General features: G+C 38.8%; 1 protein-coding gene across 1 annotated transcript; it reads right to left on the minus strand.

Annotated features, from left to right (window-relative positions):
• Positions 1-14: 14 nt before the first annotated feature.
• LOC114876687 (tumor necrosis factor receptor superfamily member 4-like) lies at positions 15-14,628 on the minus strand. The gene is made up of 3 exons (XM_029188452.2): positions 14,212-14,628; positions 4,896-6,952; positions 15-2,896 (listed from the first exon to the last, which is right to left on the minus strand). The coding sequence occupies exons 1-2, from the start codon at positions 14,275-14,277 to the stop codon at positions 6,488-6,490; spliced, it is 531 nt and encodes a 176-aa protein (XP_029044285.1). The 5' UTR covers positions 14,278-14,628; the 3' UTR covers positions 15-2,896; positions 4,896-6,487.
• Positions 14,629-15,301: the final 673 nt, after the last annotated feature.

Below are 15,301 nucleotides of genomic sequence, written 5' to 3' on the forward strand. Positions count from 1 at the left end.
TGTACGAATTTTTGTTCGTACCGATTTCGTTTTTGAGATTATTATCATTGTTACGTGAGCGAGAGTAGATTTGGGCACGATGACAGTAGTTGTATGATATTAGTTGTTTATCGTAGAATTTCCTTGTATTTAACGGAGCTCAAAAATCCTCTTGTAATTAGTAGATTCGATATGATCGCTCCTGGTTCCCGACCCCTTACCCGCCATTCCGCTTATTCTACCCTTCTGATCCCGGATATTCTTTACCTCGGACGTTGGTGTATAAAATCCATGGCTGGTTAATGTTCATTGACTCGCACGAGAGGAGCGATTAAGTTCAGTGAGAGGTAAACAAGCAAAAGAAAAGAAAAAAAAAACGTAAGAAATCATTAGAAGAATTTTTCTAATCGTCTTTAACGAGTCTTGTGTGAGATGTATATTCAGTAGTATATCTTGTACAGATGATGTTCACGAATGCGTTGGAGATTAATTATATATGTTTCGTCGTAAGTGTTAAAGAAGAAGAGAAAAAAAAAAGGAGCAGCTCTGAGCGACATCTTAAGACGATATCACGCTTCACGATTATAACACTGTTACGTGGAAATTGTAAATCTCTAATTGAATTGTACATAAGAAATCCATTGATTAAAATGTACCGATAAGAAATCATTGCAGAAGAGACACAGAATCAAGTTCTTGTAGGCGCGACGATTTGTAATATCGTTTGAATTTTTTTTCTCTCCTGCAGTTCTTTCATTTATAATTTCTTTATCATGCGAACACGAGATGTATGTATATTTTTTGTTTTTTTTATGTTCGTATAGTATAAATTTATATTCAAAACTTTTCTTCTTATTCCCTCCTCCCCGTAATTCCTTTCATCGTGTATCATTCACCATAGCATGAATGGAAAACTTAGCATGTCTATTTTTGTTTCGTTTAAATATTTTTAGTGTTATCGACTTGTTCTTTGTAAGTGAAATTTTAAAGCTTAAAAGATAGTATGTTATAAGGATCTTAACTCTATAAATTGGTGCTAAAAATTTCAGTTCAAAGAACATGTTACTGTCTTCTTGCAAATTATTTATTTTTTTATGCTTTATTTAGACACAGAACACGCTGAAAGTATACTATTATATAATAATTGTTCTTTATTATTTTTATATTTATTATTCTTTTATACACTACTGATCATTTCACAAATGAAATAAATAAAATATAAGTGTAATTAACATAATTGAGCAAAAGCTCTCAGAAACAATCGCCCAGTCATGGATTTATTGAAATGATTTATGTTTCCAAGCGATAAATGGGGTTCGTGATTAATTCCACTACTTTCATACGTGTCTGTATGTTTATCACTACGAATGTGTGAACCATATTTGTTCATCCGATTAGACTTACCTTCAAACGACTCGTATATACATATACACGCGCGCGCGGATGCATATATACAAATATAAATAAAGTATATATAATTCATATAAATATAAATATATATAATACGAATTATCGAGAAAGAAATGTGTATGGCGACACACAATTGTTAGACTATATGTCGCGGTGTCCTGATTGAATGGCAATCGTGACATTACAAATGAAACGCATTTGTTACAATGCTGCAGAGATTTATTCCGATAAAAATTAGGGCTATTGATTTCAATTAAATAGATAAAAATTACCTGATTGTTCAAAAGAAATCCAAGTAAATGAGGTGAAGCACAGACTTTAAAAGTTGATAGTCCTTTCGGTCGTCTCCGACTAACATCGAGAATGATCGGAAATGTCCGAAAGACGATTGGCTCCCGAATTGGCAGTCCTCGACTACCTCACGAATAGGCGGGTAACTTTTTTCAATTTGAATATTTCAACAGCTCTAATAAAAATCTTTGTCAGTCTCGTTGCTTTCTTATTTCCGTGTATAGATTGAAATGTAGGAATTCGACTAAATAATAAGAATACGACTCTAGCGAACTCTGTTAGAGATGTTTGCAATCGTTGGCAAACGAACTATGAAGTTGCTAACGTTTATTGTTTATTGCAAACTTCATTTAGAGTCGCAATTCGTATGGATGTGCAGTGTTGATCTCATTGTTTTTCTTTTTTCTAATTTTTAATTGCCCTTCGCTCATTTTATTGATAACCGATATCGTAATAAAATTCGATGTCTCAGCGAAGTAATTTTGATATATTTAAAGTATTTCGAATAGTAAGAAATTTTCAAGAATTTACAATTGCAATAAAAAATAATCTTTGAATCTATGTTTATTAACGTAGAATATACATACATTCAAACAATTGTAAGACTGGGAATATGGACCGTGCGGATCGTTTATGGCTGTGACACGTTCTATAATCGTATTTATTGAAAAACAATTTGCTGCATAGTTATAAAATGTCTAAGCTTCTTTAAAATTTCTAATAATTACATTATTTTCTTATTCAAAGCAAAGAAGATAATAAAATAAAAGTGTTCAAAACTATTGAATAAATTCGCTGAGCCATCGAAAGTCGTAGTAAGTTCCTCGTTTGCCTCCGTTTAGGTCACACAAATCCAACATTTACATTCGCGGCACAAAGCATAAACACTGAGGGCGTTCGCGTGTTTATTAGGATATTTCGTTCGGTTGTAGATCAGAAAAATAGAAGAGTTTACAAACGAAATTTCTACATTTAATCTTTACGCGAAGAAAGCTTTGAAATATTATACGATTACGTTTATTTTGCGACTTTTCTGCGAACATTGTTTGTATCGTTTAGCCTCCACGTACATGTACGTTTGTAAAATGCTATTGATTTATATTATTAAACTATACATACATACATATAACTTCGTACAAAGTGTGCCCTCGATTATGTATTCGATTCAGATTCATGTTAATTCGTCGTGAACGCCTGAGTTGAAAACTTCATTTACCTGCCAATGGAAGAAATTTAAAAAATAAACTTTCTCAATTATACATTTAACTCGAATTGCAATTTGGAATGTATCAAATTAAATTCTTGGCACTTTAAACTTCGTCCATTTAAAAAGGAACAATAATTATTATACGATAAACACTGGTTGCTTAATAATATACAACGAACAATAAGACCAAAAAAGCGAAGAAATTGTTGTTCGAGTAAAATATTCAACTCTGGAGTAGTAGGCGACAATCGAAATCGTCACATTTTCCTCTTGTCATTTACGTACACATTTGTATAGACTTACTTGTTTGTTCAATATCCGAGCATCGTGCCAAAAAGAAAAAAAAAGAAAGAAATAAGAAAAACAGTTGCTGCTTCTATTTGAAAGTACGGAAATTTACACGGGGTCCACACTATATGTCAATGAAAAGAAGAAATCGTAGGACTGTAAAAAAGCGTCGAGCTAGCCTTTCCAAGGGGAAAGACGATGCAGGGGATGGAGGCCCCTTATTCATCTTAATATTATACGTATATTTATGCCTAACTTCGAGCACGTCCTGGAACACGTGGTTCCGCGTTACGATATTTTTCCAATAACTAATAGGACTGTTTTCATTCTCCTTTTTGCAAGTTTTTATCAAAGCGAAGCCCTAACAAATTATTCGATGATGTCAAGGTAGCAATAGAAAGAACAATTTTGCTTGTTGTATAAGAAAGCGTGTATGTTACGTTCGCAAATTACATTTACAAGTTGCTTCGTAATAGCACAATGAAAATCATCCCCATGGAAGAGACAGTAGATAAACAGTGAACACGTTTTATATGTACTCTTAAAGTTCCTTAGAAGATATTAGAGGACATATAGCTGAGGTTGTCTTAATTGCTAGAGAATAATTAATAATAGTTGAATCGATATAATATGCGAGGATCGTTTTATTTGCATTTATCTCATTGTGGCATACTTTACAGTGACTTATTTTTATAGATAGGTTTTACGATAGAAAAATATAACGACGTTGTTTCAAATGATTTATAAAGCGTATATATTATCGATGTTCATCGATCTAACGATGATCGACTCATACGAGAACGTATTTAGAACCCGGTAGCTTTACTCGTATCATTATCATTAAATTACGGCACGAACGATTTCACTGCTACTAATTCATCAAAATCAGTGAAAGTTTAATATTGTTTTTCTTCAATTATCTGTGCTTGATTAAACAAAAATATGTATGTATAATAAGGAGTAATGATAATTTTTCTAAAATTTTTAACTATGTAGTTAAAAAGATGAAAATTATACGGTAACAGTGAAAGCGTTAAATTTCCAAACTTCAGGATCATCGTGAAACTATTAATTATCGACTGACATTATTATAGTTTCTTCTTTATCTTTGATTTCAAACTATCGTTCATGAACTAAATCAAGAATCAAATCATGTTAAAAGAAGAAAGCTATCATCGAACTCCATATACACATATATGTACATGTATACAACATAACTCATATAAACATCTCAAAACTATTCGCTTATATTTTTCTTCGATAATATTACTGTTTGTATCGTAGCGCACCGTGCATAATAACTCGGAACGATATCGATAATACCTGATAAATCACGCAATACCTGATGCGAAATATACATATTATACTTCTATAAAAGACGCGACAATAGATAGTTTCGAGATTGTAGCAACGCGAACGTGTTTGTGCATCGAAGAAACGTGTAATTCTTTCTATCGTTTTCGAGCGTGGACGTAATATAATAAGGAAGGAAATGTAATAAGAAAAAAAAAAAAAATGAACTTATATATAGATTATTATATATCTGTACTTTATTGTGTCTTTAGTAGACGTCTCTTGCGGCTACCGTTCATCGACCGATTAAACAATTACGTGAATAAATAAAACGGATAGAAAGTACAATGGTGCTTTGGTGAATTTCCATCCGTGATCGAGATCTATACGCGTTACTGTCTGTTATTAACGAGGAAAGTTTACATACCTGATTTGCACAGCAAAACGCTGTGACACCGACACACCTGTTGTCACCGCCGCGCCAAGTGGCGTACTGGTGATTATCGTGCGCGCTACTTATATAGGAATGGGAAAACTTGTCGCGCGCATGCGCGTGCGCATGCGTATGATCGTTCGTGCGAACATAGATCATATTTAAATGTATCTTGGCACATTTTGCACATATAAAACAGGATAATCACTTTTATCAATTTATATACCATAGACAAGGGACGAAAGAAGCTTTTTAAAAGCAAAATAACGAAACTGTTCGTGCTTAATACGATTAAAATTTTCAGACAGCAACTAAAACATATTGTTATCGTTTCTATATTTACAGAAGTGTATTTACACATGATTTTTATTAGCAACGTGTCTACATAAGAACCATGTAAGTATTTCCGATTACCCAGGAAGTCAAGGAGCACACTGAAGCATGGGTCGTCTCTCTAGGGAGAGAGAGTAATGAGAAGTGATGGAGATCTCTGGACACAGACATTCAGATAAACACAATTCTCTTTGGAAAGAGAGAAAAGTTTCTTTGCTTCATTTTTAAAAAGAATTTGGTGTCCAGAGTTCATCAAAGAGATCTTTGGATATACATATATATAAATACAGAGGTCGAGTTACAGAAAAACACGCGAGTATACTGCTGCTTGTATATTACATCTTATCGACTAGTTAGCAACTAAGTGACTAGCAATCGAGGATCAAAGGACGCTTATCGATCCTTGTTCGAACTTAGCATAGAACAACTTAACGATTAGTCTTGACGGAACGTTGATAGAACGAGCACCAGAGTTGACGAGTAATTATACAGAATACAGGGTGTTTAAGAAACAGAATTCTTTGCCAACATGATAGATAATTCTATCTTTTCTCTAAACACCCTGTAAATCTAAGGTCTCAGCACACGAGGACCAACCAAAAGCGTAAATCGAGGCTGCGTATTAGCATTAATGATTTAAATTCAAATCATTCTAATCTGGCGCGATTCTATTGAAGCATCGCCTGGCGTTGAAGAGAAGAACTAACAATCTAATTTTAGCGCCTCTATCGGCGAAAGCTCATTTTTAGCACCAAACAGGAGATGGCGCCATTTGTTTAAGCGGTTTTTTTAAATTATAAAGATTTCAAAACCTTCAACGAAAACATGTCGCTCTAAGTTTTCATTATACTACCAGATCGAAAACAGCCTGCATAATTCAGCCTATTTATGATCCTCATAGATAATTATTGAAAAGGGGAACAGATCTTTAGATCCTATTGTTTTCAAACTATTGAAAAGGGAGTAGAATACCAGTTTCATGAAATCTAAAAGAAGTTCATGATCCAATTTCCATAAACACCAAGGAAGATTTTCAACATTCAGTGACACGTTTGCTTTCAAATTCAATGAATTTTCACGAGCTCGATAATTCCTAGTTCCCCAATTCGAAGCGGAGAAATCTCCAGAGATCCACCTTCGTGTCCTGTCCTATGAATTCTTCAACTTCTCGGTTAAACTTCCAAGAATCTCGAGGGAATCGCTCGTAAAATTCTAGGAACCTTTCGAGCAACGAAGAAGAATCATCATCCATCTTAAAACCTTTCCAGTGACCTGAGCTCCTTGGACATAGCCTCTGCTTCCGCATCATCCTCCAGTACTTCTTCCCCATCGTTCAATTGATCTTGGCCATCGGGATCGTTTACCAAGACACTCTCCTCTCCGGTCTCCTGTGCGTCTTCCGGCGCAAGGAAAACGCTGCTTCTGTCCTTGCACTTCCTCTGATAATCAAGATTGTCCGGAGCTGGTCTGTGGCAGGAATCGCAGACGGTGTCGGTGGTCGAGGTGCAGGGATGCGCTTCGTACAGTCCTGGACCGCACCTCGAGCAGATCCAACAGGGTTGGGTGCTGTGATGAGGGCTGTAGGTGCCTTGTGCGCATTTTCCGCAATCCGTGTCGCGGCCACGGGTACAACGGTTCACTACGCCCCATCCTGGACCGCATCTGCTGCAATGAGTGCCGCCTTTCTGGTGCCTGATGCGAGGTCTGGCTTCGATCACCTGGAACAAGAGCAGATGCGCTTGGTCAGAGGATGAACAGATAAATGTACACGCTGCCTTCGGCGTGATAGTTGGTTAGCATTTATTGGAAAATTTTCCGTAAAGTAATAAGAGTTTCTCAGCGGGAAAGGTATAGTAAAGAAAGAAAAGCGGTAGGTGGTGATTTTTATAGGGCTATTAAGAAGTACCGTACAAGATGCTTTTCCAGGACGATGTTACGAGGCAATAAAATCGCTATAAACCCAATTCTTACGGCTAATAGAAGTTATCTGGTAAGTAACGTCGTTTTTCAAGTGGCACCTTATATTGCTTCATAAAAATGATAGTTACATGCCCTTTCGTTTTTTACAACCTTCTTTTGGAAAGAAAAGTTTAATTGTAAAAGATGGTTAAAAAGTAGCCGGGAGGTGAATTGTAAAAATCATTTAGGATGTAATCCTAATTTGCATCTCGGTCGGATATGTTTTCCGTTGTATCTTCGATCGTGGTCCGTTACGCGACGAAAGAAAGGCGCAAGGTGTTCTCTCGCAGTCAGGTGTCTTTATCCTTTGGCACCTGTTCTTCGATGGTGTACATTGAATTTAGAACTAAATGGCTTCCTTTGTTTTCTTTCAGAACACGAAATTTCTAGGCTCAATAGTAATTATTCTTTAACTAAGAATAAGCTGGGCTATTCATCACCGGACTACATTGTTCTCCCTGACTACATAAGCTATGATGTCATTAGACGATTTTGTTCGTTTTCGTTTCGAGATCGATAGCAAAATCGAAGATTTGACAATGAAAAGAGGTTTTGATAGGGACTAGAGATGCAGTACCATCGTCGCAGCTGGTAACAGCCGGCTGCTGGCACGCGCCAATGGTCATCGTTGCATCAGGTGCATCATTGCACCGGGCCTCGTTCGTTCGTGAAATCCTGTCCATCTTTTTCTCTCTTTCTCGTTGCTTTTATTTCCTCTTTAACCCATCCTTTCAACGCGACTCTCCCTGGATTATCCCTGGATTGCACGCTTTTCACTGATTCGATTCGTTCAGATTAATCCTTCAAAGTTGTATTTATTTCAAGTCCATAAATTCAGAGTTTCATTTCTTTATACAACATTTTTCTTAATACAGGATTAAAAATCATATACTCTCCGTTCGGAATATTAAGAAGAAACTTTTTTATTTTAATTTCCATTAACCGTACACATAATACCGTAAAGATACCCTAAGGTGTATGGGCGTAAGTAGAAGCGTCATTGTATCGGTCTCGTAACACGAGCCAGGCTCCTCACGTAAGGATGCACCCTGTCAATTTACCGGCGAAACGAGTTCAGTGAAAAGGGTTAATAATAGCGTGCCCCTGTCTCGGGGGCAACTTATCTGACCGAGTCATCATACACGTATGACATATGCCGGTACCCCCTTCATAAAGAAACTTAGAGGTCGATCTGTCTGGGAGTCAGCTGGCCACGCAACCCTTTTCTTCTTCACCGATCATACAATATCTGCATACTCGTTATGCAGAAATAATTTTTCTTATAATTAATTAACTCTAGAACTGAGGGCTTTCGAGAAATTATCACAAACGTTGATGAAAAAGAAATCTTTGTTACTGGTCGATAGACTCGACTGGATGGTTAACTTTAATCAATAACAAAAGAGTTTGCACGGGAAGCGAGGAAATTACATCCTCGAAAGGAGGAGTCGCAGCGGTTGGAAACGACCTTTAACAATTTCCGATCGTTTTTCCAGCGTAACTACTCATCGTAAAACGTTGGGTAGACTCATGGTGAAACGCGAACCCGGTAAATCCATGGAATTTGCGGCATGCTCCAAACGACCAGCTCGACTGATCATTTTTCGAGAAAGAAAAAATGAAGGAGAAGACGCTTCTTTGAAGACAAAAAGGATAACAATGGCATTGTCAGACATTTTTTAATTTTGAAATCGAAACTCTTCCACACCAAGGGTGTCGAAAATAAAAAATAAAATCGAGAGAAGAAAGAGTAGAAAGAGGATGATTTACGATCGCTCGTAGATCGGTAACAACAATGACGGAAGTAACGGCGCTCATAGTGACGAGTATGAATAGAACTTCCGGCAGGACGAACGAAGCGGAAGTAGTAATTGCGGTGCCTTTTGTATCCCTCTTTCTCTCTTTTTTTTCGACACAGCTATGCCACCGTCACGTCGCGTCGATAAATTCCAATCGAAAATCGTTCCTTCCTGGTCGACGAGTAACCCAATATCAAAGTCCTCCTTCTCTTTTTAATTCTCGAAATTCTTTCCCTTTGCTTTTATAAAGTTCTCAAAATAATCTTTTAATTGATAAAGAAAATTGATAACAAACTGAAAGTTATAACGGATCAAAACTGATTCGGTAAGTTCTTTTTTATTTGCCCGATATTTCAGTGAAATCGCAAACTGCATCTCACTGCATTTATGCAACGACGCGTGCAGCGGTGAATCGTCCGACTTTTTGTCTCCACCTTCCTGTGTCACCGTCAGTTAAAAAACAACGGACAGGAAAACACAAGAATATTTTACCTCCCGCGAGGAGACTACTTTTTTCCATTAGAGAAATGGATAAATTTCACGAGCTACGTAAATAATTATACAGGGATAGCGTTTGCTATAGAAAACGATGGTAAAAAGAAGTACATAGGTATATAATAAAAATGTTAGGAGTGAGGTGAAACAGTCAAAAGCCATGGGGGGAAAGTTCAGTCAGTGTGCCGTGACAGCGCGCTTTGGCTTCGCTGTCTCTTCGGCGACCTTTTCTGTCCGCTTCCTCTTGAACACGTGCGCGAGCGCGCAACCCTTTGACCACGTTTACGCTTGGTACGCTTGCACGGGCCGTTGCATAAATGCAACAGGCTACGACCGGCGAACGGCGAGAAGTGGTCGAAAAGTTTGCGACTGTGGAAAGCCGACTCGACGCGGTTGCTTCTCACTCGATGCAACTTTTGCTCTTACGGCTGACACTAGACTACCGGGAACTTGGAAAAAATATTAAATTCTTGCATTTCAATTGGTCAAATTTTAAAATATCTTCACAGAATTTACTTTAGCTAACCCTCGAGTACACGGAAACCTTATTCGTATGAAGTTGCAGAGGGATTTCCATTGGAAATTGCAAAAGTTAACCAAGCAAACATTTTCCGTTTCAGCAGAAAGAGCCACTCGCCTCGCCTCGAGGGTGAAACGAATCGACGCAGCTGCGCCAGCAACGCTGATAATTATCTTCGCTCGCTGCCACCCCATTGTTCCTCGTACCGCCTCCCTATATCGTCCACCGCGTTGCCCTCTTCCCTTTTCAGGGCCCTTAGGCCCCGTGTTCCACTCGAACTGACTCCTACGCAGCTGTAGCTTCGACGGGCTATCGAAAACGAGTCGACTCGAAACTGTTCTGCTGTTATTCGCCAACGAAATTGCAACTCAGTTTTGATGAAAATTCTACGCTGCTACATACATATTTCACAAGATACCTCTGCAAATGTCTCATGAATCATTGTATTCGGAAATGACCAAACGCGTTCCTATTCACCCATAAAGTTTCATTGAAACCGACGTTAGCAAATCTTGCGGTTTCCTCGATAGAGAAATACGCGTAGGAAGAGAAAGAATAGCTTGGATCGTCGAGCGAGTCCTGTGAACGAATTCTTTTCCCCAAGTTTTGTACACTAGAAATATTTAGAAGAAATATTGAAAAAAGAAATTAACTATATTTCTAAGGAATCCCTTCGCGGCACCGTGTATTAAATGGGAACGCGTTTCTTCTAAAGCGGATATTTAATTTCAAAAGATTTTATTTAAATGAAACGTCGTTGAAAGGAGTAGCAGAAACTAGAACTGTGCATCAAGATGAGATTAAAAAATATTTTTAATTAAACAAATTCCTTCAATCTACCTCGCTGTGTTTTTATTCCCGGCAACGAGAACAGTGTCGAGAGAGGTGAAATAAATAAAGCCACTAAACCGATTGCTTTTCCACGGCTCGCGTAAGAGAGTAGAACGTATATGTATATAAAGGAGAAAAATTGAAATCCAGGTTAGTTATTTCGAAAAGGCACACAAACTTTCCCGTGTTTCGTCGTGAAAGCAGACGTCACTGAAAACCATAACGACACTCGACGCGTTGCCCGAGCAACGCTTGAAAAAGTCGCTTTTGCAAATCGCTTAAGCGTGTCGGGGCTCGCTAACGAGCTACCCGAAAATTAATGACTAACCTTAAGTCTTAAGACGTTCGCGGCAGATAAAAAGATTCTTGTATTTAAACGTCGTTCTTTTGTCTTCGAAGCGGCAAACATGCCGTGGCACGTTTCGAAACAATTCCGAGCAAGAAATATCTCGTCCACGATTTTAGTTAAATGGAACACCCGGTATATCTACGAACGCAACGAAGAGAATACTATTTCCGTAATGCAATAATAACAACAACGGGGAACAGGTTGTTCGAAACGGTCTAAGCCGGCGACAGAAAAGTCGTAGATCGAGCTGTTCCACGTTCACCAGCTGCCCACCGTTTTAACTAGAGCCTTCCCGTAAGATGTTGTCAGCGAGTTATTCAGTTCACTGGGGTATTTCGTGCTTTACAAGGCTCATTAGGATGCCATGGGAACCGACCGAGTCGCTAGTTCCGCCAGTTTTCGCGAACCACGACCGACCCTTCTTCTACCCACGCATCCTCAACCTACGCGCCTCCTCTTCGAGAGTGCCTCTCGTCTTCAGGGATAGCCGGCTTCCGGTTTCCAACATCTTCCCAGAATGGGAGCGTTTAATTTTACTTTCGCGAGACAAAGCTCCCTGCTGCTAGGGGAATTGAAATTGCCAAGGAAATTGATGTCTACCGTCTGCTCGATTCATCAATTTTTGTGCAGCTACCTGCATACCGGGAACAATGAAATTCTCAATGGATTCTAAAGCAAACTTATCGAACATTTATCTCTTTGAAATTCTATCCAGCATCCAGTATACAAACTTCATAATTCCATAGGGTGTAAAAGGAAAATATCCGGAAAATCGTTAAAGCGACGTTGGCTGAAGAACATCGGAAAGGCCGGACGTTTCCTGAGTGGAGTTTTTAAAAATTTCAAGCTCACCGCAGAGCTCGATTTTTATTTCATACATCCGGCAGAGTCGCGCAATCCCTAGGGTTGTTCGATCCTCCCTTCATTCGGACACTTTCCTTTCCCTCCCAACATGAATTTGAAAATTTCCACCCTCGTTATTAATCGATTTCTCTCTGCAATTCGCGAATGTTAGCGATGCGCTTTGTGCATACGCGGACTGCCCGGTAGAATCCTTGAATATTCGATGGACCGACGAAACTTAACGCGACCCGCGTTCAAGAAGCTCTCAAAGTCGTGAAAGGAGCGCCGTTTATTGCATTACCAGAGAAGTAGGTTAGCCGAAGGAATGCAGTCGTGTGTCGCATCCACGAAAGTAAGTGCGTTTCGCCATTCGGTCTGTTCATGTTGATTTATTAACGCGTCAGCGATGGCCAGCTGCTACCAATTTCGTTTAATCGACTAATTGTAAAACAGAAAATTATTTCAACGTCTTAATAGACTCGGATCGTGACAAGTGTTCTCTTGATTTTTCAACGATGGTGCATGTGCATGCATTAGGAACCAGGCCAAAAGGTCGACGTACAATGGAGATAACGTTGAGGGTCGTGGCAGGGAAATTAATGGAAGCTCGCGAAACCGAGACAGAAGGGTGAAAGAAAGGCGACGTAAAAACGGAAGAGGTGAACGCGGACGGGATAAGCCCGGGGAAAGTGGAAAGCAAGTCCAACAACAACCGCGTCTAAAAGAGCACAAGGGTAGAATAAAAGGAGCTATGCGGAAACGGAATAGAATATTGCCAGAACAACAGAGCGCTGGATCAAAAGACGGCCAAGAACGGGCGAAACTTTCTTTTCTTTCTTAAACAACACGTTTGCAAAGACAAAAAACATACCTCTTCCTTTAGTATGGTAAATATCTTTTCCATTTATTTAATACTGGAATTTATTTTCAATCGAATGCACCGACGTCTAAAAGGACTTCAACGATAGAAATCAAAGTTGAAGAGATAAAGTAGTAGAATGCAAAGGGGAATCGAGTTGGAAAGATCAGACATCGGTGAAAAGTCGGAGATAGGCAAAGATAGTCGTGGGAGCTGACAAAAGGCTCCTTGTTTCTAAGAAAGCTCGTTTCCTTCTCGTCTTGGTAGCTATTCCCGCGCGTGCTAACAAAGTGCGAAGTACTGTCACTGTCCACTTGCACGCGAATTACAGGCGGAGTCGATACACTGACAGAAGAGCCGGCGATCGAACATCGTGAAAAGTGTTTTAAGCCGAAAGTTATTTCCATTTCCAGAGAGTATCAAATTGATACGCCGTAAATGTTATTTTTATCTCATCAAATCGTTCGAAACTCTTCAAACTTTCAGAGTACTAAAATTAACACAACCAGTATTTAGGCAAATGGACAGACGGATGAGAAAGTTAACTCCCCGATAATAAAATCTCGTTTCCAGCTCTAATTACCGTCGCGGTTGGTGCAGCAAAAATTATCCATCGGTAATAGATAAAATCGGTTCTCACGCGGGGCACGGGAACCTCACTCGGAAAAGGGATCACGCCCGAAGATTTATGCAGAGAGCCCTTTACTTCAGATTCATGTACATTGGGTATTGAAAAAGTTTCGTAATCCTTTCTTTCCTTTTCGTTCAAAAAGAGAGGATATGCACGCAAAATTGTTCATTATTTTATAATAAATGATATGAAAAGGATGAGAAAGAAATCGAACAAGCGACCCGAATTACAGTAGATACTTTTTCCACTTCCCTTAATTACCAGGGGTATCGAGAAAATTGCGATTTCTTAAAAGCTAAAAGGAATAAGATACTGCACCGTTTTTATCCCTCTCTTCTCTTGTTTCGAGCCGATAATCCAGGGGTTTGGGATTAATCGAAGGAAAGATCTCTTCTCTCCGGATTCAAACGCGATACCGCAATGTTTCTTTCTCGATTTCGTTTAAATATTTACTAACGGTGGGGCGTAATTGTTAAGAATTATCGTTTCCTCCGTAAAATCACTACGATCTTCCTTACGCAATTCATCCTTGTTTCGATAGTAAATTGTATCCTGCCTTGTACACGATTGATTTAAAAAAAATGGTATTTCGAGTTGAAAATGTAACGTTTATAAACTTTTTCGAGATTTCTTAATGATTAAAGAAATAAGTAGTTGAAAAGAATGTGTAAAAAAGTGAAATTTCTCTTACCTGAAGCAGAGCGATTATGCAGCAGACGCCAAGGGCGATGACGATTAATCCTCGTCCGGGAAACATTTCTCCTTTTATCTTGTTTCGTTATTTCACGCGAATGTAGACGCTTCGATCCTTTCGGCTTACAGCATCCCACGTAAACGTTCGCAGGTGCACATCGATCACGAATCGATGGTACGGTTTAAAGTCGATTTACACGGTTTACGAACCAACGCGATCCCCTCACGTGACCTCTTCGATTCGATCGAGAAGCGGGAAACGATCACCGGCACTCTTACCAATCGTGATTAACCGGTACAATGTCGTGCGAAACTTTGAAGACACAATGTCGATGAACTCTGTACCGTTCCTCTTTGAACTGATAAAGTTTCAGGTAACTCTGAAAGAGTTGACAGGACACACCACCTTGCTTCGACGAAGGCTGAGCGTGAATTGAGGGAAGAGCAACAGTGCAGCAGCTGTTATTGTCGAACACGCGCTCGGTCACGTGGTTCATCCCTACCATTCCTTTAAAGGACCATGCAGAAGAAGTCTGGATCGTTGATTCAAAATGGTTGTTTCGAATTTTCAAATGGTCATTGACCGATGTAATTTCCATCTATTTTTTTTCAAGATTGATAAACGTTTTTATTCCTTTCTAACTTTTCATGCTCTTCTTTTTTCACTAGTGTCCTGTAAATATTGAAAAGTTTATAAATAACCTCATGTACAAATATTTTGATCATTGTTATAGCAATTGTTTATTGTACAGCATGCAGAATACTTGACATAATATATGATGCGCTAAAAAGTTTCCAGATCACCGAACGAGAAACTCGAAACCAACCTGCACGCTCCACGACTTCGCAAAAAACTCTGGATTTTTAAAGAGGTGTTTCGGAAATTTGAAGCTGCCACGCGCCATAAGTTTATATCGCATGCATTCAATGATGCACACTTATAAAGCACTCCTTGAATCTATTTACACGTTTGATAAGTAGCTGATGCTCCATTACTTTCATCTGGTTATAAAATGCATTTATATGTTTTTTATCTCAATCGAAATTCTGTATACCTATATCAAAACACAAAGATGATTATGCAACAG

The sequence above is a fragment of the Osmia bicornis genome, chromosome 4 (genome assembly GCF_907164935.1).
Source record: "Osmia bicornis bicornis chromosome 4, iOsmBic2.1, whole genome shotgun sequence".
Taxonomy (NCBI): Eukaryota; Metazoa; Arthropoda; class Insecta; order Hymenoptera; family Megachilidae; genus Osmia; species Osmia bicornis.

What these genes read in the sequence shown, in the direction of transcription:
- LOC114876687 (XM_029188452.2), bottom strand. Translation starts at nt 14,277, where the DNA reads ATGTTTCCCGGACGAGGATTAATCGTCATCGCCCTTGGCGTCTGCTGC. An exon ending in GCATAATCGCTCTGCTTCAG is followed by an intron (nt 6,953 to 14,211) that starts GTAAGAGAAATT and finishes CTCTTGTTCCAG; the next exon opens with GTGATCGAAGCCAGACCTCG.